The sequence below is a fragment of the Callospermophilus lateralis genome, chromosome 15 (genome assembly GCF_048772815.1).
Source record: "Callospermophilus lateralis isolate mCalLat2 chromosome 15, mCalLat2.hap1, whole genome shotgun sequence".
NCBI lineage: Eukaryota > Metazoa > Chordata > Mammalia > Rodentia > Sciuridae > Callospermophilus > Callospermophilus lateralis.
The window spans coordinates 92,830,651-92,855,404 of NC_135319.1; the positions used below are offsets into that span (position 1 = coordinate 92,830,651).

A 24,754-nucleotide genomic window follows, 5' to 3' on the forward strand; every position below is an offset into this window, starting at 1 on the left:
GGCTGGGAGCAGACTAGGGTCAGCAGATCCCAGTGGGCACAAGAGTCCAGGTGGAGTGACTAACATGGGAAGGACTAGGGGAGATCTGGCTGCTTATGGAAATATGATGATGTGCAAACGGACATGGTGCCCAGCATGCACCAGTGAGCTCCACGGAGTGCAGGAGCTTTACCTGCAGAGTGTGAGCCCATTACTTGAAGTGCACCAAGGCCTCAGGCCCCTCCCTCCCAGCTCTGCCCTGTGGGCCCCCTTTCCTGGTGCTGAAGGTGATAAAAGTGGAGCTGTTCTGAGCGCACCCTAAGCACTGTCTTCCTGATGGCAAGTGATGGCTGCTGTGTGGGGTTCCACTGTGAGAGTCTGCCACGGCTCGTGCACGTCTTTTTACTCCCTGTGAACACCTTGCCTGGTTTCAGTGAGACACACATGCTGATCGGGTGGCTGTGTGTCTGGGTGGGTTTTCCAGGTTCTGGGATAAGCATGTTGGGCTTTAATGGATATTGCCAGAGAGCTTTCAAAAAGGCCGTGCTGATTCCCACTGCCAGGAGCAGTCCAAGGATTTGATGTGGTCTGGTTTTCACCCTTTCTGATGACTGCATGATGTTGTCTCAGTGTGGCTCTTACTTGCCTTTCCCTGGCAGCTGAAGGGGTTGCACACCATTTCACGGGCTTGTTGACCTAAAATGGCCTTGAGGACCCTGCAGGGAAGTGAGTAGAGGCTGGTAGGAGTGAGGCAATGCAGGGCTCGGCCCCCACAGTCCTGCCGAGGGCTGTTTGGGTCCTCAGCGTTGCCTTTGTGTCAGGAACTACTTGGGCACTTGCCAAGATGTGTGTGGAAATAACCACTCAAGCCAGCTAGAGAGGATAAGGAGGAGATGAAACTGACAGAGACTGGTACCTCTCATCTGTCGTGGGTTCATTTCGTGCCGACAATGACTTGGTGATTAGGTTATCAATCCTGTGTTGTGTCTTCACTGTTTTTGGTAAATAGATTGGTGGTGGTAGCAGAATGACGGTGTTGCCTTTGTGTTTTTGAACTAAGTCTTCATCTGCTGTGGAGACTGGACTTGAGGGGAGCCCAGAGGCTGCTGCAGTGAAGCAGCCAGATGGGGAGTTGGACTTGGAGTGGTAGCAGGAGAGTCTGAGCCAAGTAGAGAAAAAGAAATATTCACACTTATATTTCATTTTGAAAAACCTAATAGTTTGAAAAAGTATGGACTAATACACCAAACACCTGTATACTTACCCTAAAGTTCACCACTGTCATGCTCTGATCCTTCTCCTCTTGGCTTCAGGATCTGCGGCTGACCCACAACTCTGTGAGGCTCTGACAGTTCCCTGCTTTCATTCTGCTATACCCCCATGCCGTCTTCCAATGTGCCCCCTTTCCCTGCCACCACACCTCCTTATTTTTCCACTCTTAGAACTTGGACCCAGGGTTCAACTCAGTGTCTTAAAGTGTCCCCTAAAACTTGGGGGTGGGAACCTGAATTGACAGTGCTCAGCATGGGAAGTGTCTGCAACAGGGGCTCCCTCCCTGTTAACCCTGGGGCAAGCAGGGGGCACACATCATCTCTCTCATGCCTCATGGAGCAGATGCAGTCTGCTGAGCTGTAGTGTTGCACCCATGTTCATAGCCTGCTGCCCTTGCCCAGCTCTCCTGCTCTGCATCTCCATGCACTCTTCCCTTCCCCTTGCTTGCCACAGATGTGACTTGGTATTATTTCTTTTATATTTTTATAAACAGAGTCTTGCTAACTTGCCCAGTCTGGCCTTAAACTTGTGATTCTCCTGCTCAACCTCCAGAGTAGAGTAGTGAGGATGTTAGGTGTGACCACTATGCCTGGCTCTCGTCCTTTAAAAATCCCAGAGGTTTTATTTCCCTGTTGAGTCCTTCCTGCTCCCTGTGCACATTCCTTTCTACCTGCTCCTCCTCACCTCCCCGCTGCAGGCCGTGAAGCATTCTCAGTCCATTAGTGAGCCGCGCATATCTCTTTTTTTCATATGAGCTTTTGTTTTCCTAGAGCTATGATCGCCCTTTTTTTCCAGGATTAGCTCTGTGTGCCTGTAGTGCCTTTTGCAAAGGACAGCTCATCTGCCGGATGGTCTTGCAGCTCTTCCTCCCCCAGAGAGAGGAGAGTCCCTCCAGCCAGTCTCCTCCCTCTGGCCACTGTTCCCTGACAGAGTCCATGCCACACTGCCCATATTCTGGGACTTTCGTCACTGTTTTTTTGGAAGACCATTCCCTGATCTTCCTCTCTGTTAATTTTCTCTTATTTTGACAAATTGTGGCTTCCAGCAGTTTTCTGAGAAAGGGTTTTGTTTTGATTCTGCTTTTTGAAAACATGTTTACTCCTTCCTCAACCTTGATTGAAAATTCAACTAGTATGGAATATATGCTGAAATTATTTTTCTTGGGCTCCTAGGAGAGGCTGATGCTTGGTCTCCTGTGTGATGCCATTGGGTGTTTCCCTTTTGTACGTGACATCTATGTCCTCTGAGGTTGGTACGTAGGTGTCCTGGGCTGCCTGTTCCTCAGCAGAGCTGGTGGTCATCCCAGTCAGCTGGAGACCTTGTGCTCAGCCCAGGAGGCTCTGGTTTAACCCCTGCTACTTTTCCTTCCTTTTCTTTGTTGTCTTCTAGAGCTCGTCACCTGAGTGATGGGCCCCTGAACCCCATCCTGGTTCTTTCACTTCCTGCCAGCCATCTCTTGTATTCCACCCTGGAGAAGAGTGTTGTGGTTTTTATTTTTGTCGCTCCTGTTTGGATTTTGGCTGATGCGTCCTGCCATTTCCTTTCTCACAGCAGGCTGCTCAGCCTTAGGGAACCCCGTTGGTTGTTGTGGCAGAGATGGGCCCAACAGCAGCTGGTGCTGTGCCAGCCTCCACCTCTTCTGTCTGGCAGAGGTGAGAGTAGCCCTGCCTCGCGGTCTGCTTGAGGCTCACCGGGGTAGTGTGCCACAGCTCCCTAAAACATCCACAGTGTGTGTGCTCTTGGACAGTGCCCCGTCTCCTCATGTCTGTGATGCTGGTGCTTCTGGTCTGTGTCTGGGAGTCGAGTTACTGTGAGGTAGGCATTCGGCCAGGATCCCAAACAGATTGCAGTTTAAGGCCTTTTCTTTGGGGCTTTTCTTTTCAGAGAAGTCTCAGGTGGTGGGGATGCTGACCTCCTGGCAGCCAACATCTGAGCAGCAGGAAATGGCCAGAGCACTGTCCCCACCTAGCAGGGTGGGGTGGAGTCGGGTGTACCCTGCAGTTCTGCACACCTCCTGCAGCTCCACACCCACTCCTCCCTGCTGTCCTCCACAGTCCTTGAAGCAGCCTCACAAGAATGCCTTCAGCTTTCTTTCGACCCCTGGATTGGGGCAGGGAAGGGACAGGAATTCACCCACAGTCGTGTTCTCCTGGAAGTGTGGGCTGGCCCACATGGTGCTGGGGATGGCCACGGTTCTGAGGGGAGCTAAACATTTAGCAGGACCTTTGGCATCAGCCAGATGACCATCTTACAGCCATGCCCCAGGGCTTTGGGCTGCCGCAGGGGAGCAGCTCTCTGAGTAGACCTGATGCCACCCTGGGATGGCCAGGGGGTACCAGAGGGTGCTGCGGGTGGACTCCAGTAGAAAAAGGAGGCAGAATTGACTCCCACCAAAGTATGTGGTGGTTTTGGGTTTTGAATTCCAGCTGGGTGCCCTGCACAGTACCACAGTTATACTTATAGCCTGTTGCATTTGTAAAATAATATCCATCAGATCAAATTGATGACTGATAATTTACATTTTACTGGTTTTGTAATTTGTTGCCATTTAGTTTGTATGTTTATTTTGGTTTTAGACCTTGTAAAAAAAAGAGCATTTCTAAGTTTAGGCCCGTGCATATTTACGCAGCTTAATGAAAATCATTTCTCAGCACTGACAGCCGTGGGATTTCTCTTTTAAAAGTTTCAGTTTTTTATAATTAAGTTTGAAAATCACTGACAGAACACCATTAATTATATAATATTGTATATCTTCTGGGTATAAATGACATAGATTTAGTCTCTTTTAATCCAGTACAGAAAATTTTAGTTTTATTTAAGCAAATTAGGTTATTTAGAGTAATTTTAAGAGTGATGGGCTGGGAGTGCAGCTTGTGGAGAGTGTCTGCCTAGCATATGTGAGACCCTGGGTTCAGTTCCTAGCACTGCCCCCCAAAAAAAGAGGCAAATGCCTCTAATAAGAAGTAGCTAATCCTTTCCAGTCTAACCGAAGATTTCTTTAAAAAAAGAAAGCAATCCCAGCAATGGAATCCAAGCCTTGAGGAGGGGACGGTGCTGCTGCCATCAGGCTGGCTCTGCAGCAAATGACCCACTTTAGGGTTGGTGCTGACCTTTAAGAATGATTTCCTAGTAAGGCCACCTGGTGGGGATTCTTCAGGTAGTCTCAGCCTCTGGGTCTGAGTCACAGTTATTAGTAGACGGACTGTTTCCAGCAGCCATGTATAAGTGTTTGTCTTTAAGAACATGCAGCTTTTGTGCCCCTGTGCACCATGGTGTGCTTAGCAGCTGCTCTGTGCAACTGTGCGTTGGTGCCTGGCAGACCCTGAGACTGCAGCTCTACTGGGTCAGATTTAGGGTCCAGTGGTGGCCACAGCACATGACACAGCCGAGCCACAGGGATGCTGATTCCCCAGGAGCCACTGTGCCGAGGCAGGGACCCATGGTGTTTTTCTTGATTAGAGAGCGAACTGAGGGCCCTCCAGTGTGTGCCACGGTTCTCGCCTCCCGGGAGCTCATGTGTTGTGGTGTCAGAAACTCGGGGATCTTACTGTGGTCGTGTTGTCATTATCGAGGAGACTGGGGCTTTATTTAGTGAAATGGAACTTATTCTGTCTACAATGCTATCTTGTGCACAAGCCAACAAAATGGACTGCGTATGATGTTAAAACACTCCTATTGCTGCTGTGTGAGAATCCAGTTTACATTAAGAAGTTAACATTGGGCATGTATTGTAAAGTTAGGCAGCATTCTTCTAGGACTAATCAGAGTTTTTCTCTTATTTTGTTTTCCTTTTAGAAAATAATGCTCTAAATTTCTGCCCTATCTCCTTAAGTCAAGATAACCCAGTCTAGACAAATTCTGGTGTACCAGAGGACCAGGCATCATTGGGCCACTTGGTATTCAACACTTTGCCATGACCTTTTTGTTTCATCTGGGGAGAAAGTTTTACACATGTTCACCTTTCTTTTTATTTCCTTGTGACTCCTCCCAAAAAGACAATCTGAAATTTCTCCTGTATTTTATTGACAGCTGACATCATTTCAACTGTTGAATTTAATTACTCTGGAGATCTTCTTGCAACAGGAGACAAGGGCGGCAGAGTTGTTATTTTTCAGCGGGAACAAGAGGTCAGTAATATACAACCCTCAAACCAAATAAAATAATTCACACCTTCTTATCACTTACAAGAAAAGAAACACAGGCTGGGGTTGTGGCCTAGCACGTGTGAGGCACTAGCTTTGACCCTCAGCACCACATAAAGTTAATTAAATAAAATAAAGTCATTATGTCCATCTACAACTAAAAAATATTTAAATATATTTAAGCAAACGAACAAACCTTCCCTCTGCTGCTTTTTAAAAAAAGAAAAAGAAAGGAAGCAGTCATCTTCTCAGTGTCCAGCCTCTACCCTCAGTCCCCTCACATTGGCTGGTGCACACAAACCTTGCCTAGGGACCAGAGGAGAGATCTGCCTCCCACGGCATGACCAGAGGAGGGAGGTAGAGGCCGTGGTGTTTGGAGCATGCGACTTCCTGCCGTCCTCGGGGTGCTGACCAGCTCCCACAGCACTTGCCACGGAGGACCCCGTGGGGTGCAGATCCTCTCGGTAGAGGTGAAGGGCAGTCCCTGAAGCCCCTGAGGCTTCCCTGGCCTTCAGGGAGGAGCGCACAGGTGGACCCACTCTCAAGAGCTGGTTTCTGGTCACTTCTGTGAGGAATACTTCTTCACACCTGAGAGCATGGGAAGTAGGCCCAGGCCCTGCCTGCCACCCATCCCACCCCACCCTGGCATTTCCGGTGGCCTCCGTAGGGTTCTTGTGACCAGCAAGGCAGCAGGGCTGTTGTGTGCTGCACAGCCACCATGTGCCAGCCGCACGCTGTCTGTAAGTGTAGGTCTTGTGTTTTCCCAGCAGGTTATGAGATAATCCTTTACCTTCCTGTCATCTCCAGATTCTAGTCTCTTATGCTTCGGCCAGAGGCTGGGCCCTGCAGATCGCTAGTGCACAGGACACAACTGGCTCTGAACCCTCCCCAGGGCGCAGAGCTTTTTTTGGAATGTGACATAAAAATCAGACATCTTGTTCTAAAATGGATTGCATTTTAAGCTCTTGGCTGAAGTATGTTGAGTCACCCAGGAGCGTCTCTACAGATGTTGCCCTGTGGTGCCCTGGTCCAGTACAGCTGGGTAAACCCTGGCAACTTGTTTTCCTCTGTCTTCATGCTGTGGATTCCGGAGGAAGGGCTGTTTGGTTCCGTCCACTGTTTGCTCTCTCCATGGCTTTGGTAGGGCAGGGATGGATTACGCACCCATCCCTGGCAGACCTGCCATCCTGGTGTTACAGCACTGAGCTGAGAAGCTGGAGTGGCCAGTAGCTAAGCCGCCACACCTCAGCTCAGAGGTGTCCAGATGTACGTCCTGGTTTAGAGCAGGAGTTAGGCTGCTCGCTAGGGACCTGTTGAGACGCTCTGGCCTCCAGGAAGGTGGACGGTAAGGGAGCAATCTGGCAGTGCGAAAAGGACGAGCCCTCCTATAGGTTGTCTCTTAGGGAGCCCCCATGTGAGAGGAAGGCGGCTCTGTTTAGTGGTGTGTGTCTGCACTGCATGCAGTTAAGTCAGAACCCTGCTTTCCACCCAGCACCACTTCCTGTTTGCCCCAGCCCCTGAAGACTTCCCTCAGAACCCTTCTCCCTGGGTAAGGGAGGAGGTCTCTCTATAGGGCCTTGGGACTGCTGGGCCATCTTGGGCTTTGGCAGTTGGTGAGGGTCGAGGGTGGTTGTGGTGGGGGCACAGTGCGGTTCTGGGTCCTGGTCAGAGTGGCTCAGGCATGGGACTGACTTGTTAGTGCAGATCTTTCTTTTGTAGTAGTTCTGCTGTTCTCCTTTGTGAGTCGGAACCGTCTGTTGATGGACTGTGCTTTCTCCTAGAGGAGGGAGAGCTGAGCGGATTACCTGCACAGCACACTGCGGAAAGCCACCTGCTGGGGCTTCCAGCTCCCGCCAGTAAGCCCAGGGTTCAGGGCTGTGCAGGATGTGGCGCTCAGCCCGGGAGAGGTTCAGGTGGTTTGGGGGATGCCTTCTCATAATATTTGATCATAATTCAGAAATATAAAGAAGTGCCCATCTTGACATAAAGATTTGTTGAGTTCCTGTTCCTTGGGGTACAGCCTAAAGGGCCAAAATGTAGAATTTTTAGGTATGAATTATAGAGCAAGAATTCAACAAAAGATAGGGTATAGCTCAGAGGCTTGCCTGACATGTGAGGTCCTGGATTCCGTCCCCAGTACTGGAAAAAGGGGAAAATACACGAAATACTCAGGCTGCAAATGACACTTCATGGTACCCACTTCAGTGCCCCTGGCCCCCATCTCCCTGAATGCCCCTGCCCTCCCACAGCTACCAGGTCTTGGAAGGTGGCATGTGTCTTCTCAAGCACGTTTTCTCTCTACTGTGACCTGTAGAACTGCTCCGTGTGTTTCAGTTCTCGTAAGCAGCACCTCACCGGGGACATCTTTGTGTAGAGCCTGTCTGCGGGTCTATGTGCTTTCCTGCTGTGTGGTTTGCCTGGATGGCTCTGCCGCTGCCACAGTGTGTGTGCTGTGTCTGAGTCACTGCCACAGAGCTGGCATAGCCCCTGGCTCTGTTGGGCTCCTCTCCCACTGACTCGGGCCACTAGCACTGATCCTCTGCGGGCCTAGATGTCCACCCGGCAGGACAGAGGCAGGCAGGCAGCAGCTCACACTTAGGTATCCATCTAGGCGGGGTCTGCCAAATGGAGCCTGCTGCATATGCAGCCTGAACATGGAATAGAAGGGCTGGGAAATGCCTGTTTCTTTTCTGTGAGTACATTAATTCTGAATTTAATCTGTGTGAGATTTTTTTGACCCAGGATTGTCCCTTCTGCTCCATACTGAGGCTAGAACCCAGGGGCACTCTCCCACTAGGCTGCATCCCCAGCCCCTTTAAAATTTTGAGATAGGGACTTGCACAGTTGCCAAAGCTGGCTTTGAACACATGATCCTCCAGCTGCAGGCACCCGAGTTGCTGGGATCATAGGCATATGCTGTTGTACCCAGTAACCCAGGGTTTTGTTTTCGTTTTTGTTTTAACTTTTAAAAATGTTGCTGGGCACAGTAGCCATGCCTGTAATCCCAGCAGCTTGTGAGGCTGAGGCAGGAGGATTACAGGTTCAAAGCCTGCCAAGCCAGCTTCAGCCACTTAGCGAGACCCTGTCTCAAAAAATAAAAAGGATTGGGGATGTGGTTCAGTGGTTAAGCAGCCCTGGGATTCAATACCCAGTACCAGAAAAGTGGATGTGGTCACATGGTGTTCACATTTGTATTGCCATGTTCTCGCCTGACTGGGCTTCACTCGGTAAAGTAGCTGTCATGTTTTCTTGCAGAATAAAATCCGCCCTCATTCCAGGGGAGAATATAATGTTTACAGTACCTTTCAAAGTCATGAACCAGAGTTCGACTATTTGAAAAGTCTAGAAATTGAGGAAAAGATTAATAAAATTAGGTGGCTGCCACAGCAGAATGCTGCTCATTTTCTACTGTCTACAAATGGTAAGAGTTTTTTATTTGAGTGACTGTTTGATTTAGAATTTTGTTTTTAACCTTCTGTATATGTGGATTTCTTTTTTTCTAGAAATTGTGTCAGCCACAGTGGCAAGTGATAAGTTAACGATTCAAAATGTGCCCCCCCAACAACCAATACTGCGTCCACTACTCTGCACATTGTGTTTGCATTTTTATTTTACCAAGAAAAACGTTCATCTATAATTGGAAATGTTCATATTTAAAGATCCCCCCCCAGCCTAGACACCAACAGAACCTCAGTTTTTAGTATGATACCTAAGTAATAGTGGTGCATGTTATGGTTTTTCTTTTAACATGAAGAATGAGGTTTTTATTTGCAGATAAAACTATTAAATTATGGAAAATAAGTGAACGGGATAAAAGAGCAGAAGGTTATAACTTGAAAGATGAAGATGGACGACTCCGAGACCCATTTAGAATCACAGCACTGCGGGTAGGTGCGCCCTCCGTTTTCTTTAAACTTCCCAGCCTCACCTGTCTGGCGAGGGCTGTGGATGGCAGGGAGCCCTGCCTTCTTGACCCAGGAGGTGCTCCTCACGGAGCAGTCGCCTTCGTGTGTGTGTTCAAGGGGGGACTCTGCAGGTTTCCACCCAGGCAGAAGCGATGTGCGGCTCACAGGTACAGCTGAGGTGCCAGGGAGAGTTCGCACCCAGCCCCGTGGCAGAGCGCTTCCCTGGGAGCAGCTCAGGCTGCAGCCTGGAAGTCGGACTGTGGGCAGAGGGTGCTCTGTGGTGGTGTTCCTGGACTTCCTGCTCAGGAGCTAAGGCACACTCTGCTGTTGCTGACTTTTTTGCATCAGGGTGTCCGTGAGCATCATTGCTTCTAATCGTTAGACTCTCCCCTTACGTTTTGGTGCCCCCATGTGTAATATGGAGCGACCATGATTCATCAGTTCCTGTACTAGACTTTTTTCATGTTTTGACATCTGTATAGTTGCATAAACCTTAGAAATCTCAGTGTCTTGTCATTGTTCTGGTTGAAGGGTGTCTCAAGACACAGAGCTTAAGCTGACTGGACTTGTGCCCAGATAAGACAGGGAAAGTGCTGCCGGGGGTGGAGCCCAACCTCGGTCCCAGGGGCTGCGGCTACTATTTAGAAAACCGTTGGCTGCTGATTTCTCAATGAGGTTTAAGCCCTGGTTATATATACTCTTGCTCGTCAAAGAAAGACTAGTTAGTGAGCACATTCCAAATCAATGGTCAAGGGAGATCCCAGAAAGGGTGCTGTCCACAGATCCCCACCCCAACACACTCCTGGCCCCACTGGGCATGCTTGCAGCTCAGAGTGGGCATGGCCTGTTCTGGTGCCGTTCTTGAACTGCACCAGGAGGGTGGTGACAGAGCAGCAAGGCCATCTCCACCTGCAGTAGAGTAGGTGCAGCTGGGTGGGAGCATCCCACGCACAGCCCTCGAGCGCCCTCCCTGTGGTGCTGCTCCGCATTTCCAGGGTCTTTGTTGAGCTGGGGAAGGCGGTGAGTTTGCTCAGATCGGTTTATGGGAACTCAGATGTTCTGTTGAAAACGCTGCTGCAGGTGTATCCACCCGTCTACAGGAGTCGTGTGGTGGCAGTCTCACTAGTCTTGAGGACCCGTCACAGCCATCGTCAGTGCTCTCAGTCTTGTGAAGTAGGAGTGTGGGTGACGCGGGTCATCCTAAGTCCTGTGCCATCTGCCCTCTCACACCAGCTGTTGTACAGCCCTCGGGAATCCATGTTGCTCCCAGCCAGACCCTGCACCACCCCCAGAAGCTCACCTGCTTGTTTTGGAGAAACTGCAGGTCCTATGTGGCCCCTTTAATAGCATCGTCCTAAATAAAACCATACATGAGGGGCCATAGGAAACTGATGAGCACAGTTAGCCACCATGTGAGGATGCGGGGTCAGGGCCGGGGGCTGTGTTTGTGGACCGAGGTCTGTATTAGACTCACAGAGCACTGTTACCTTAACTGAGCCTACCTGGGCAGGAACCCGAATGTCACTGTTTTAATTTTTTTCTTTTAGTGCCAGAAAAGGGGTTTGATTACAAGAAGGACTCGGCATTATTAGTCGCCTTGTGTTCTAATCAGAGACTTGTCAGAGGGTCCTGGCACATGTGCTTTATTCCTGTGCGTGGTAGAGCCGACACTCCTGTTCCTGGGAAATGAACCCAGGGCACTCTACCACTGAGCCACATCCCCAGACCCTTTTTATTTTTTATTTTGAGACAGAGTCTCACTAAGTTACCTTGGGCCTAAGTTGCTGAGGCTGATCTCAAATTTGTGACCCTCCTGCCTGAGCCTCCTAAGTGACTGGAATCATAGGGCATTAGCACTCAGCTCCCCAGCTTATTTTTACAGAATTCGGGGAGACTCAGATCAGAGATTTCTTCCTGCCTTCAAGGCTCCCTTCTGATGTCTGGTTGCCAAAACACAGACAGCACTATTCCTCGACTTTCCTTTTCTTGGTGAGGCTCAGGCCTGCAGTCTTGCTCCTGTTCTGGCGCAGTGCGCTCTGGCCAGGCGCCCTCCTCCTGCTCGTTTCTTTGGCACAGCAGCCTGTTCTGGGAGCCCCTCAGGCACAGCACTCAGCACAGGTATGGGGAGGGTGCCTCGTGGCTTTTCTTCTTAACCTTCACGTGAAGGGAATGTACGTGCCCAGAAACGCAGCTGCTGTGGAAGTGACTAACCTGGGGTGCTCAGGCTGGACATGCCACATGCCAGCCCCGGATCAAGAAGGGGAGCAGCCTCAGCTCCTCTGAGGGGCCCACATGCGAGCACTGAGTGCTCCAGCTGCAGGCACTGGTACCTTCCAGGGTGGGCCACAGGGACACAGGTGTCCTCGAGTCGTGGGGTGCCTCTGGCTGCAGTCCTGCTAGCTGGTCAGTTGGCGGTGTTGCTGGCCCTACCTTAGATCTGTCCCATACCTGCTTTACTCTTACGCTACCATGACCCTTGTTTTGAACTCCTATTTCCTTCCATTTTTTAGGTTCCAATATTGAAGCCCATGGACCTCATGGTAGAAGCAAGCCCACGACGAATTTTTGCAAATGCTCATACGTATCATATAAATTCCATTTCAGTAAATAGTGATCATGAAACGTATCTTTCTGCAGATGACCTGAGAATTAACCTGTGGCATTTAGAAATCACAGATAGAAGTTTTAGTATCCTTCACTAGACGGTGGTCTCTGCGTTTCCCTAGGGGGTGGTTCAGTCGCTTTCATGTGCACTTGTCTTCGTGTAGCTCAGCACTGATCTTTGAAGACCGTTGCCTCCCTGATAGCCTGTGAAGTAGTTCTCAGAAATATAAACTTCCCCCTGTCTTGGGGAAGTGCTCTGTAGGGGATCGACCTGAAGCCCATGGCCCACCTGATTCAGTCAGAGGCGATTTTAAACAGATTGTATTTGAAAAATCAGTGTTGTGGTTTTTCTTTTAAATTTACAAATGGTAATAGAGTAGAAAATAAAACTCTGATTAGAATCCTCACATTCAGCCCCATGTGAGAATTTTGAGCCCTTAGTGGTGTGGCCACTCTCCCGCCTTGGCCTCCTGGTATGGCCATCCCTTATATGTACCTCATGCCTCCTGCCCTCTGAAGCACTGCCCAGAGCCTGGCTGTGACTGGCTGGTCACTGTCGGGGGCTGCCCTGCGTGACCCCACCATCACATGAGTCTCCCTGGGAGGTCTCTGGGGTCCTTGCTCCCAGTTTGCCCTGGGGATCACAGCTGCAGCTCTCCCAGACTCCCAGCTCTGTCTCTAGCTCCGCCTAGGTCTTCTCCTTTGCTGCTGCCAGCACAACTGTGGGTTGGTTGTGCCTCCAGCCTCTCTGGATGTGCCTTTCCCTCTCTGGCATCCCGTGATTCAAGCTGTGGACTCAAGTTTGTGTGTGTGTTCTTAGTTGTGTCAGCTGGAAGGTGAATCTGGTCCTCCCCCTTCCAGACTGGCACCAGGTATTCTGCCTACCCTGGATTCTTTTGTTTTTAATATATATATATATATATATATATTTTTTTTTTTTTAAGAAAGGTTGTCTTCCTTTTTTTTGAGAGAGAGAGAGAATTTTAATATTTATTTTTTAGTTTTCAGAGGACACAATACTTTGTATGTGGTGCTGAGGATCGAACCCAGGCCGCACGCATGCCAGGCGAGCGCGCTACCGCTTGAGCCACATCCCCAGCCCAGTTTTAATATTTTTTTAGTTGTCAATTGATCTTTATTTACTTACATGCAGTGCTGAGAATAGAACCCTGTGCCTCACACATGCTAGGCAAGCACTCTACCACTCAGCCCCAGCCCCAGCCCCAGCCCCAGCCCTAGCCCTGTTTTTTTGATGAACCGATTTCTGCATGTGACAGCCACCTCTGTGGGCATTGTTCTGACAATTCCACAAGTGCTTACTTGGCTCCAGGCAATCGGCAAGGGAACCCTTTAGACTTGGCGGAGTTGTGTTCTATCACGGGGACAGAGTGTGGGGCTCTGCAGAGGAGCCCTCCAGCGCAGGCGCCCATAGTGGAGGCTGGTAGGGTGGCAGTGCAGCAGCAGCGCGAAAGCAGAGCTTGTCTCCACACCCACCCGTGGCCAGGTGCCCGTGGCTGCCACGGCCATTTGAAGCTGCTTCCTGGTATGCCTCAGGAATGTGATGTGCCTAGTCAGCCTCCTGGACCTCTGCCCCGCCGCCCTGGGCCCCCCTGTGTGTCCGCAGCACGCCCATCAGCAGCATGCGCCTTAACGCCTCCCTCCAGACATCGTGGACATCAAACCTGCCAACATGGAGGAGCTGACGGAGGTGATCACCGCCGCCGAGTTCCACCCACACCAGTGCAACGTGTTCGTGTACAGCAGCAGCAAAGGGACCATCCGGCTGTGTGACATGCGCTCCTCCGCCCTGTGCGACCGGCACTCTAAGTGTAAGTACCTTGTTTTAGTCCTCCTTCCAGCTGGGCTTCACCCAGGCCTGGTCCTATTCCCACAAGCGGCCGTCCTGGGCTGGCGTCATGAAGCCGGTGGTTCAGTGCCAGCACTTATCCTCCCTGAGCCTCAGTGCCTCAGCTGAGCTCATCCCCGACGCCATCCACCGAGCCACTGTGGCCTCCCCCCTAACGCGTGGAGCCTGGACTGAGGCTCCAGAAGGCATTGGGCCTGATCACTTGCATCCTGCTCCCCATGAAGCCAGTTCCCCGAGGGCGCTGTCTGCGAGTGCTGAGCCTTGAAGTCTCTTCTGGGGAGGAAAGCATTGCATTTGTTCCTTCTTTAGCCAGGAAGAACAGGCCTGTTGGGTGTGGTGGGACAGGCCTAGAGTCTCAGGTCACCGTCAGCTGAGGTGGGAGGGTTGCATGAGACCTCCAGGGCCTGTGCCATTGCATTCTGGGATATGGAGACCTTGCTGCCCTTCCTGCCCCTGCCCACAAGGCTTTGCGGGTTTCTGCGTCCTGTGGCACTTTCCCTGACAGTGAAGTCCCTGATCTGCCCTTCAGCGGGTGTCCCTACTGGCGCAGCACCAGCCAGCCCAGGGCACTCCCTGGCTCCTCCCCAGCTGCCGTCTGCTGCCTGCTCTTTCCTGTGGTCAGAGCACCGTGCTCCTGTTACACTTCCTGCCATGAAGAAGTGCTCTCAGCGTTCAGCAGGTGCAACGTCCAGGGGTGGCTCACCTGTGAGCAGAGTGACTTAGTGGTGGCAGAGCTGGTTGCTGGCACAAGCTGGCCTCAGGTTAACTTCGTGCAGAGATACAAACGTCACAGGTTCCTGTGTGGAAAGAAGGGGAAGCCAAAGCAGATGATGGCAGCACACCTCCCTGGCCTGAGCCTGCTGAGCCAGAGCCATGCGCTAAGGCATCTGATGGCCCAGAGGCTCAGGGGCACCTCCTCCTGACCGGCCAGGTGAATGGAGCTCTGTCCAGTTTCTGTAATAGAGAAAGCAGGTTCTGAGAAGGCACAAGGACCTCTCGCAGTTTGAACGTGATTTCAGCATGGAAGACAAAACTCCTTCTGCTGACTGACTTTGGCCAGCAGAACCATTGTAACAGTTAAAATCTGGACCGCCAGCCAGGGGTGGAAGGGCACATCTGTAATCCCAACCACTTGGGAACCCGAGGGAGGAGGATGGCAAGTTCAAGGCCAGCCTCAGCAACTTAGCAAGATCCCATCTCAATGAAAAGGGCTGGAGCGTGGCTCAGTGGTAGAGCACCGCTGGGTTCAGTCCCCAGTAGAGAACAACACCACTCCTGGACCATGGTGGTGGTCGAAGTGGTGGTCAATCTAGCAGAGCAACCAGGTGTTGACCCTACAGAGAGCAGGCTCACTCTAAGAGGGCCCAAACACCACTCCTGTGAAAAGCATGTGTCTTCTGATCATGGACATGGACAGCTGATCGTGGCAGGCGCTGGCCCAGTGTCACAAGGACACAGCTTCCCTGTGGTGATGGTCTCGGGCTGGGCCATGCCTGTGAGACTCTGGCTCGGCATTGACTTGCAATCTGAGTTTGCTTCCAAGCAGCTGTCCTGGCTGGTACTGGGGCAGTGTCCTAGAGGATGCAGTTTCGAGGCTGAACCCTGTGGAGTCTCACTTGGGGGACTGAGACCTGCTAAACTGTAAAACTTGTTTTCTGATTTGAAACAGAAGCTAAAAATATTTTATTTTGTTTTTCAGTTTTTGAAGAGCCTGAAGATCCCAGTAGTAGGTCCTTCTTCTCAGAAATAATCTCATCCATATCTGACGTCAAATTCAGCCATAGTGGTCGGTACATGATGACCCGAGACTACCTGTCAGTGAAGGTGTGGGACCTCAACATGGAGAGCAGGCCAGTGGAGACCCACCAGGTGCATGAGTACCTGCGGAGCAAGCTCTGCTCCCTCTACGAGAACGACTGCATCTTCGACAAGTTTGAGTGCTGCTGGAACGGTTCCGACAGGTGAGAAGTTGCTCCCTACGCTCACAGCACAGCACCAGATGCTTTGGTGTCAGTTCCTGCTGTTCGTCATTACATGTGTATGTGTGTGTGTGTGTCCGTGTGTGTGTCGTCCCCCCCCCCCCCGCCCCCAGTGAGCAAACAGGAAGGAAGTAGGGATCTGCTTGGTCTTCAGGTGGCCACCCTGAGCTTTGGGACACTTGCCTTCTGGGTTCAGCTCCGTTTTGGTTTCCTATGTCCAGCCTCATGCTGGCTGAGGAGCTCAGTTCCGCCACATAGGCAGCCTGCTCTCAGTCTGTGCACAGACTGACATGCCAGCCTAGAGCATGCGCAGAGAGGCCAAAGGTCACAGGAAGCGGTGTGATCTTTGTGCTGCGTAAGTTCCCGGAGTGACGTGGGGCTAGGCAGAGGCCGTGTAGGCCATGGGGTTGTGTAACAGCCAAGACACGCTGGTCTTGGAACAGCTTCTGCTTGTGAGGAACGCAGTGGACAAGCCTGTACTTAACCCGGCTCCTGAGGGTAGGGGAGGCCAGTGCACTTGCACCTTTGGTGCCCCTGCTGGGCCCTAGGACTCCCCAGACTAAAATCACCTGTGCGACTCTTGAGGAAAATTACCACCCATACTTAGAAAAACTCCACCATGGGCAGCCACAACAGCAGCAGAACTCCAGAGAATAGAGGTGTTGAAGTCTTGCATTACAGAATATAAAATAAGCATGCCTGAAACAGTACTGCGTTAAAGGAAAGAACCAAACACCTGAAAAAGAACCACAGACTCTTAAAAATGACCTAGGAAACCTGAAAGCAAATCAGACAGAAATTCTTAAAACGCAAGATACGGCAGGAGAGAGTCCACTGTGGGTTTAGCAGCAGATCCACTTCAGAGAGAGTTGGAATCATGATGGAAGGGTGAGCCACAGAAGCAGAAAGCCTGAAGGTTCAGTGTGGAGGAGAGGGAGGGTGTGGCCTCGTCCATGTGCAGAGGAGCATGTTAAAGTAGCATAGCCAGCAGTACGTTCAGCTTAGGGAAGACCATGTGCCCATCATAGTGCAGAGCAGGTCTCAAGAGGAACCTGGGAAGGACGCACATCCCACACAGACTGGCCCTTGAGGCTGAGAGCAGACTCCTGCAGCCACTATGGAGGTCTTCTTAGTCGTGTGTGTGTTGCCATAACAGGGTACTGGAAGCTGAGCATTTTTGACAGAGAGGCTTGCTTATCCTTCTGTCTAGCTCACAGGTTGAAGGCTGAAAGGTAAGATCAAGTGACTCCATCTTTTTAGCTTCTGGTGATGGCTTCATGGTGGATGGCATCACTTGGTGAGAGTACATGAGTCAAAGAGCAGGAGAGGCAGCCACGGGAGCCAGACTCCCCTCACAACAGCCTCCTCTCCTGGTAGCTAGCCCAGTGTCTTAAGAAAACCTCAGTCCCTTTAAGAAGGCAGGCGTCTCGAGGCCCCCTCACCTCAGTTTCTGTGCACAGGGTTGAGCCTCACCTAAGTCTGGCTGGGACATCCACAGGGGCCCTGCAGGTGTAGTGGTGTCTGTTGTAAGTGCCCAGCTGCCTGAGTGTGCTGGAGAACACCGTCGCCTGTCTAGAGTCATGCATTCAGGCAAGTGGCCCTGTGAGGGAGCCTGTGGGGTGAAGGCATTTTCAGGGGGAGGCAGAACCAACTGTAACAGGAAACAAAAGAGAGAGCAAGACCCCGATGAGCTAGCTGCAGGTTGTTTCCAGCAGGGGGGACCCTGGAGAGAGGGTCTGGGGTCCGGTTGGACCAGCAGAGCAGCAGCAAAGCCATGAGTGAGTGAGTGTCTCAGGGCCACACAGATTTTTGACCTGTGCCAGCTGGCTGGCTGTGCTGCAGGGACAGAGACCTCCCTACAGCGTGGAGTGAACAAGCGCTGAGAGTTCAGGGCTCAGAAGCAGATGTAACTAATAGAGAAGAGTCCAGAATAAGGGAAGAGTCACAAATCAGGCAGAAGCCAGCCAAGAGTAAACCTTCAGCAGTGGCCTAGGCACGGAACTGGGGACAAGGAAAAGCGGACCTGGACGTTGGGATTTGGAAGAAGATGAAACACAACTTGGTGATTACAGTGAGCTCCAGTCCACCCCTGGGGCTGGCCCAGCCAAGAAGAGGGGAGCCACCACCACCTTCAAGAAACAACCTTGAGGCCCCAGCCCCACCTGCACCCCACAGGCAGCACTGCCAGGAAGAGGATCCTGCCCCCACCTCCAGGTGACACAAACTTAGTCGGGGCCTGTGCCCTGAGCAGGTGGTGAAAAGAGCCAGAGCAGGCAGGGCTCGACTCCCAGGTCACCAAGAAAGGGGGTGTGCTCAGCTGCCCCTATCCCCTCCCCAGGTCCTGTCTCTTTACCAGAACAATAAATCTGACTTTGTTCCTTAAAAAAAAAAAAAAAAAAAAAATCCAAGTCACTGAGACCCCCTCACAGCATAGCTGTGGGAATTCACAGGGCTCATCCTCATCCACAGCCAGAGGTGGAGGCCTGACCCTGCCCTGCCTTGCGTGGGATTCTGGTGACAGGACGACTGGGAGCCAGAACCCCTAGCCCAGGTATTGAGGTGGGGGTCCCGCCAGCTGTCCGTTCTGCAGCGTAGTGCTGAACAGCTGAGAGGTGGGGAACTGCATGCGTCACAAGTGGCTTCACGAGGAAGCCAACAGGACACAATGTGCCAGCCACACAGACGGCTCCTTTGGGTTTACTCATGCTTGTGCCAGGGTGCAGTTAGTCTGCTAAGCACTCACTTAGCAAATGTCAGACCCTGAGTTTGACCTTGAGCACCCCCAAAATGGATCTGTGACAGGAAGTGCACAGCTGCTCTGATGAAGGACTGCCCACTGCCCCACTCTGGGGAGCCTAGCCGAGGGCTGGCCTGGCTTTCTGGAGGGGTGCACGATGGGATTCGGCCTTCTTGGTGATGGATATGTGGATACTGGCCGCACTGTTCCTGATACCTTGTAGTTTATTTGAAATATTACAAAATACATTTCAGTAAAACATCCCCACAAGTATCCAAGACCTCTCCTGGTGATACGTGCTGCATCCATTTACTCCTGAGGACCCTCCCGTCGTGTGTTCTGTTAGCACTATAGGGGCAAGATGGTGCAAGGCCAGGCTGAGGGCTGCTGTTGCCTGGCCCCTTGCCACACCAGGTGGTCGTGGCCTCTTGCTCATGTGTCCACGTAGGTCTGCACTGGGCTGTTCCCTGCCTGGGGGGTGGCACTTCAGGACAGGGGCCTAACAGTTCTCTGGCAATTGATTGCCAGGTGGGCTAGGGGATGTCCGCCTCTGGTGCAGGCATTGGCTATCAGGAATTTATAGGTATGCACTGCGCCTCAGATCTTAGCACCGGGTTCCTTGCAGGAGGTTATTTGAAGAACCCCCAGTGAGAGTCACCCTCCTGTGCAGTCCTGGGTCATGTGTGGTCATCTTGAGACTCGGGCTCTGGCACTCGGTAGACTGGGCTCGAACACAGTTGCCTCTCCAGCCCCTCTGGTACCAGAACTCTGGTGATGAGCTGCAGGTCCCGCATGCACAGGACAGCTGTGTATAGCTCTTCTTCTCTAAGTTCATCCTTTTTTATGGTGAACCGTTGTAGACAAGGTGCATGGGACATTGAAGTGTTTGCATATAGTGGGGGAAAGCCCCACGCCCTGTAAGGAGGCCGCCCTTGTTGAAGGTGGGCACCTAGATATGGCACCTCCCCTGAGCACCAGGCAGGGTGAGCGTGTTGAGATGGGAGCAGAGACTGGCCTGGCCTGGCCTGGCCAGGAAGGTGGGTGAGTGCCATGGACCTCACCTCCACACTAGGAACTCCACTCACTTCAAAGCCCTGAGTCAGCTCGGGCAGCATTGGATGTGAGTGTGGAGGTGAGCCTTAGGCAGCCATCTCTCCCACTTTTGTAGAAAAAGCCGAAGTTTTGCAGTGTGCTCAGGCCGTGTTGTGAGGATGTGTAGGTGCTTTAGTGGGTTCCTGGTCTCGGTTAAAAGTTATGATTGACACTGAGATAAAAGCAGGAAAGGTGTAGCAAATTCTGGATTTATGTAAAATGGGATTCTCCGCTTCTGCCACATTTTGCATTCGAGAGTTTCACTGTATGATATATATTGCTTCATGTAAAAGAAACTTTTTGGAAGATAAATTTAAAACTTGTTTGATTGAGCTGGATCCAGTTTTGCACACCTGTAATCCAGGCAACTGGTGAGGGCGAGGCAAGAGGATTGCAAGTTTGAGGCCGGCCTGCACAACTTGGTAAGCACCTTAGTGAGACCCTGTCTCAAAATCAGAAGAGTTGTGGATGTGGCTCAGTGGTTAAGCACTCCTGGGCTGAGTGTCCAATACCAAAAACAAAACAAAAAGAAAAAAAACAGATCAAATGCCAGTGAAGACACATTGGCAGAGGTGGCCATGCATGCCGAGCATGAGTGTGTGGAGGTGAGCTTTGGCGGGCAGTGGCAGTGCAGAAGCCGGAGCTGGGAGAGGAACCCCACCTGTCAGGACAGGGACGAGCAGGTGGGCTTTCCCGTACTACTTAAGAGGTCACATGGAAGCTTCAGGGAGACGCTGGTCTCCTTTCTGACCCCAGCATCTCAGTCCTGGTTTCTGAAGGTGCCAGGTGCTGCGGGGGAGGGGTGGGAGCACAGGCAGTGCGCAGCCGCCTGGCACTCAGCGCCCCTCTCTTGTCTCGAGCAGTGCTGTCATGACGGGCTCCTACAACAACTTCTTCAGGATGTTCGACAGAAGCACGCGCAGGGATGTCACCCTGGAAGCCTCGAGAGAGAGCAGCAAACCCCGAGCCAGCTTAAAGCCCCGGAAGGTTTGTGCAGGTGGGAAGAGGAAGAAGGACGAGATCAGTGTGGACAGCCTGGACTTCAATAAGAAGATCCTCCACACAGCCTGGCACCCCGTGGACAACATCATCGCCGTGGCCGCCACCAACAACCTGTACATATTCCAGGACAAAGCCAACTGAGGGAGCCGGCGAGGCCCGTGCCGCAGCCCAGACGGCGTCTAGGAGCTCTGCATTCAGAGCCTCACGCCCTCCCACAGAGCAAGAGCTGGCCTCGGTGCATCCTGGCCTGGCCCTGCCTTCAGCCCGGGAGAGAAGGGTGCTGCTGCTCCAGAGCGGGGCCCACTGGGAGCAGAACTGCTGGACATTGCTCAATAAAGGCCATTACTCAAATAAATATATTTATTTAAGTCTGAGCTTCCTTTCCAGTTTATAGACCAAATACCTAACACCCAGGAAAAGAGGTGTCGTCACCTCTCCCCATCCCACCTTCCGCTCTTCCCTCTCTCTGCTATCCCTGGTCCTGTGCCTAGACGTGGGGCGGCCTGAGCCCGGGCAGGTGTTCCCACTCACTGCATCTGCCATCACACCTCCAGGTGTGGCTACTCAGTGCAAGCAGCACAGTACAGAGTGCTTTTGAAAACAAACAGGAGTTGTTGTCTTGTATTTGCTTCAGGTCTATGTGATGAAATCATGCAGGGACATTCTTGGGAACAATCTCAGAAACGCTGGTCCTCTTTGGCAGAATGGTGGCATGTGTGCAATTCTTAGTTCTAACCCAACTCCCCCACACTGTCACGCTGCCCAGTTTCTGTAGAAGTAGTCCATCTCCCCACCAGGCCGGGCTGGGCGGGGCGGGGAGACCACAGGAAGAGACACTGCTGCCCTAAAACCACCCGGCTCCCAGCAGGCCTGAGTCACTACAACTGAAAACATGCTTTCTTTTAAAGTCTTTTTTAAAAGTACTTTGGGGAAAATATACTTTTTAAATATTGCTACCGTTACATGCATGCTTTCACATTGCATTTCAAGCCAGCAGAATTAAACCACTTTAACTGCTTGTGATGCCACCAGTACCTTGGTGGTTCATTTCAAAAGATCTTTGATGTCAAAATCAAGGTTTTCCAGCAAAAGTGCAGAGGCGTACCAACATCAAGTAACAGAGATTGCTTCCATGGGATTGGACCCATGAGCCCAGTCACAGCGCCCCTTGCCTTGGGGCTGGAGAGCCAGGTCTCAGTGCCATCACTGAAATGAAGTTGTATTTTGATTACTAATGATATAGATATGCAAGGACAAAAGTGTCATCACCCTGAGTTGATGTTAACAGAATGCCAGTTTAGTTCACATTAAGTTAGAAACTGAGAACATAAAAATACCTTTATTTTATTTAAAAGTAAGTCATTCTGTATCTTGGTTGTGATGCCATTACAACATCTGAGATGTGGAACAGTCGTGCAGGCATTAGTCAGCCCTGGTCCTTCAAATCAGGATTGTATATATTTGTTTCAACTATTTTGACCAAAAAGTTTAATAAATTTTAAATGATTAACTGGATTTTCACAGTGTTTGGACAACTTTTTCCATTTTTAAAACATATTTCCACTAAATAGGAAACCAGCCTTTGACACCTGGGGACAGGCCCAGGTGAGTGCAAGTCCATGCTGCGTAGCTGCGTGCTCCTTGCAGGGTCATGGGTCCCCCAGGCTGAGTGCCCTGGCTGGCAGCCCTGCCCGTTTCCACGGGTTGCCTTCACTGCCGTGCCAGTATCAGAGGTCCCATTTGTGGCAGTTACAAATACTGGCCAAAGGGATTCACTTCTGAGAGTGCTTTGTAGAGGCAGGTAGAAAATCTTACCTTCTCATCCCTCTTGCACATCGGATTCCACTAGACCCTTTCTCCATTCCAGTGACTGGGAATCCTAAGGCTTAAACTGATGTTTTGTTTATGTTCAAACTTATGTTTTTCTTGTTCTAAACCTTTCTGTTTTGTTTAAAGTTAGATATCTGTTCCTGAAAGTGAATTCTGTGTATCTCTTATACATGAGATTTGATGCTGAGCCTCTGGCCTGAGACTCTGGATTAGGTGAATAAAAAGTTAAAAATTCAAAAAGGGCTGGAGAAGTAGCTCAGTGAGAAAATGGGTGTTCTACCATGCAGGTACACTTCAAAACCTAAACATGCTTTTTTTAATTTTGGTACCGGGGATTGAACTTGGAGGCACTCAACCACTGAGCCACATCCCCAGCCCTATTGTACTTTATTTAGAGCCAGGGTTTCACTGAGTTGCTTAGGGCTTAAGTTGCTGAGGCTGGCTTTGAATTTGAGATCCTCCTGCCTCAGCTTCCCCAGCCACTGGGATTACAGGCGTGCACCTCTGTGCCCAGTTAAAGAGAAAAACAGAGCTTCTGTAAACTGGTAGTGCTGTTAGGAACCTGTGGGTATTTGTGAGCTGAGGGGTAGTGCAGATGCTATCTAGGGACTCCCTGATCTTCCTGTGAGGCGCTTTAAATCGCAGCCTGCCAACACCAGGAGTAGTCCCACTGCTCCTCCCAGGAGGGTCTGTGTAAAGGGATGAGACAGGCATAGGGATGGGTCCTTAACTGTCCTTAAACAGGCTGTGTCTCCCTGGACCAGTGCCCTTGGCATCAGTGGGGGAGTGACGGAGAATGCCAGCCAGTAGGAATCCACACTGCAAAGCCCTGGGACAGTGTCCTGTGCTGTAGGTGGGGGAATACTAAGTGCCTGTTGTCTGCAGGTGATACTCTGTGCTCAGCCCTGGTCTGAGACAAGGCTTTACCCAGGATTGGACTGTTGAGTAGGGATGGGTCACATTTCCAGTGTTATCTGTCCCACAGGCACCATGCCCAGAAAGCTGGGGAGTCAGAAGTTCTCTGTGAGCTGCTGACCAGTCCCTGAACACTGCAGATGGAGAATGCTGCCCAGGAGCCACATGCCAGCCTAGCGCCTGCCTGTCCTGCACAGGACGCACACGTGTCTCGCCCGCAGCTGCCTGGTACAGCTAAGCAGCAGGCCAGTGGCTTTCATTGTTTAGGGGTGTGCCAGGTGTTGACCTCCACCCTCTATGGGGCATCGTGGGCTGGGCCAGAGGGCTCACGGCTATGGACGACAGCCCCTTCTGGGCACAGGCTCAGGACGAGTGCTTTGATCCTGGCTGTGGGTTACAGAACAAGCCGCCTGCACATGTGCCCCTGCTGCAGGGCTCAGGTTGAACTCCATGCACTCGTGCCCACATGCTGCTCTGTAGAGTGCCTGTGGTTGTGTGGGCCTGAGGCCGTGGAACTTGACCTTGACCTTCTAGGAACCATGATACCCCTGGAACTGGGCAGGGAAAAAGCCAGCTGAAGGGTGGGCAGAGGTTGGTGCCGTCTGCCTTCATGTACAGCTAAGTACACTGCTGGGGCCCCGTCTGTGCAAGGCGCCCAGTGGTGCTGCCACGCCAGGCAGGGCACACACAGGACAAGAACCTGCACTTCGACTTCCTCTTTGGTTCTGAGTTATCGTGATGCTGATGACCCCTGCTTAAAGTGCTCTGCCTCGAACCCCACAGGCATGTCCTCAGTAAACACCTGTGTCCTCGGAGGACCAGCAGCAAGATAGCAAGATGGCCAGAGGCCTGGACACGCCATCCAGTGTCCTGTACAATGATCTTGTGCAAGTCCCTTCAGTTAGAACATTTTAATGATTTTTAAAAATACAATGGAAACCAGTCCCTCCAAACAGAACTAGGAGTGTGGCTGTCGGATGGTCCACACTGCATCAGACAGGGTTCCCAGCAAGTGGGAAGCGGACCCCCGCCTGGAGTATGGTAGACAGGCCCCTAGAGAGGAAGAGTCTTGGCACACAGGACTGGTAGGAAAGCTTCACACTTTGCAACTCCACGCTGTTTCACGGCACCAAGCCAGAGACCTGTGATCTCTTTGCTAATGACAGTCTACAGTGGGTGAGTGAGGGGCACCCTTTATTTTCATTTCTCATCTGGCTGTTAGAAAACTCCTGTGATCAAGTTTTGATTTTGCAGATGCCACAGCATGAAGCTTTGTAGCATCCTTGAGATGTGTCACTGATGTCTCTAGAAGATACTGGCCCTTGCACATCTGACTGGCACCCTGAGTCATGAAGGACTTACAACTGATCATAATGCTGATGTAGCACGAAGTGCCTCCTGGCACCTGTGGCTGGAGGGCTGGTAGCCAA

General features: G+C 51.4%; 1 protein-coding gene across 2 annotated transcripts in view; it reads left to right on the forward strand.

Moving 5' to 3' along the window:
* Ppp2r2d (protein phosphatase 2 regulatory subunit Bdelta) overlaps nt 1-20,947 on the forward strand; it is a 36,453-nt gene extending 15,506 nt beyond the window's left edge. For both annotated transcript variants that reach the window (XM_077105484.1, XM_077105485.1), the window contains 7 exons: nt 5,281-5,378; nt 8,649-8,814; nt 9,168-9,280; nt 11,809-11,986; nt 13,567-13,731; nt 15,469-15,730; nt 20,441-20,947. In XM_077105484.1, coding sequence (XP_076961599.1) covers nt 5,281-5,378; nt 8,649-8,814; nt 9,168-9,280; nt 11,809-11,986; nt 13,567-13,731; nt 15,469-15,730; nt 20,441-20,720 — 1,262 coding nt within the window. In that variant the 3' untranslated portion in view covers nt 20,721-20,947. The remainder of the gene's footprint in view (nt 1-5,280; nt 5,379-8,648; nt 8,815-9,167; nt 9,281-11,808; nt 11,987-13,566; nt 13,732-15,468; nt 15,731-20,440) is intronic.
* Nucleotides 20,948-24,754: the final 3,807 nt, after the last annotated feature.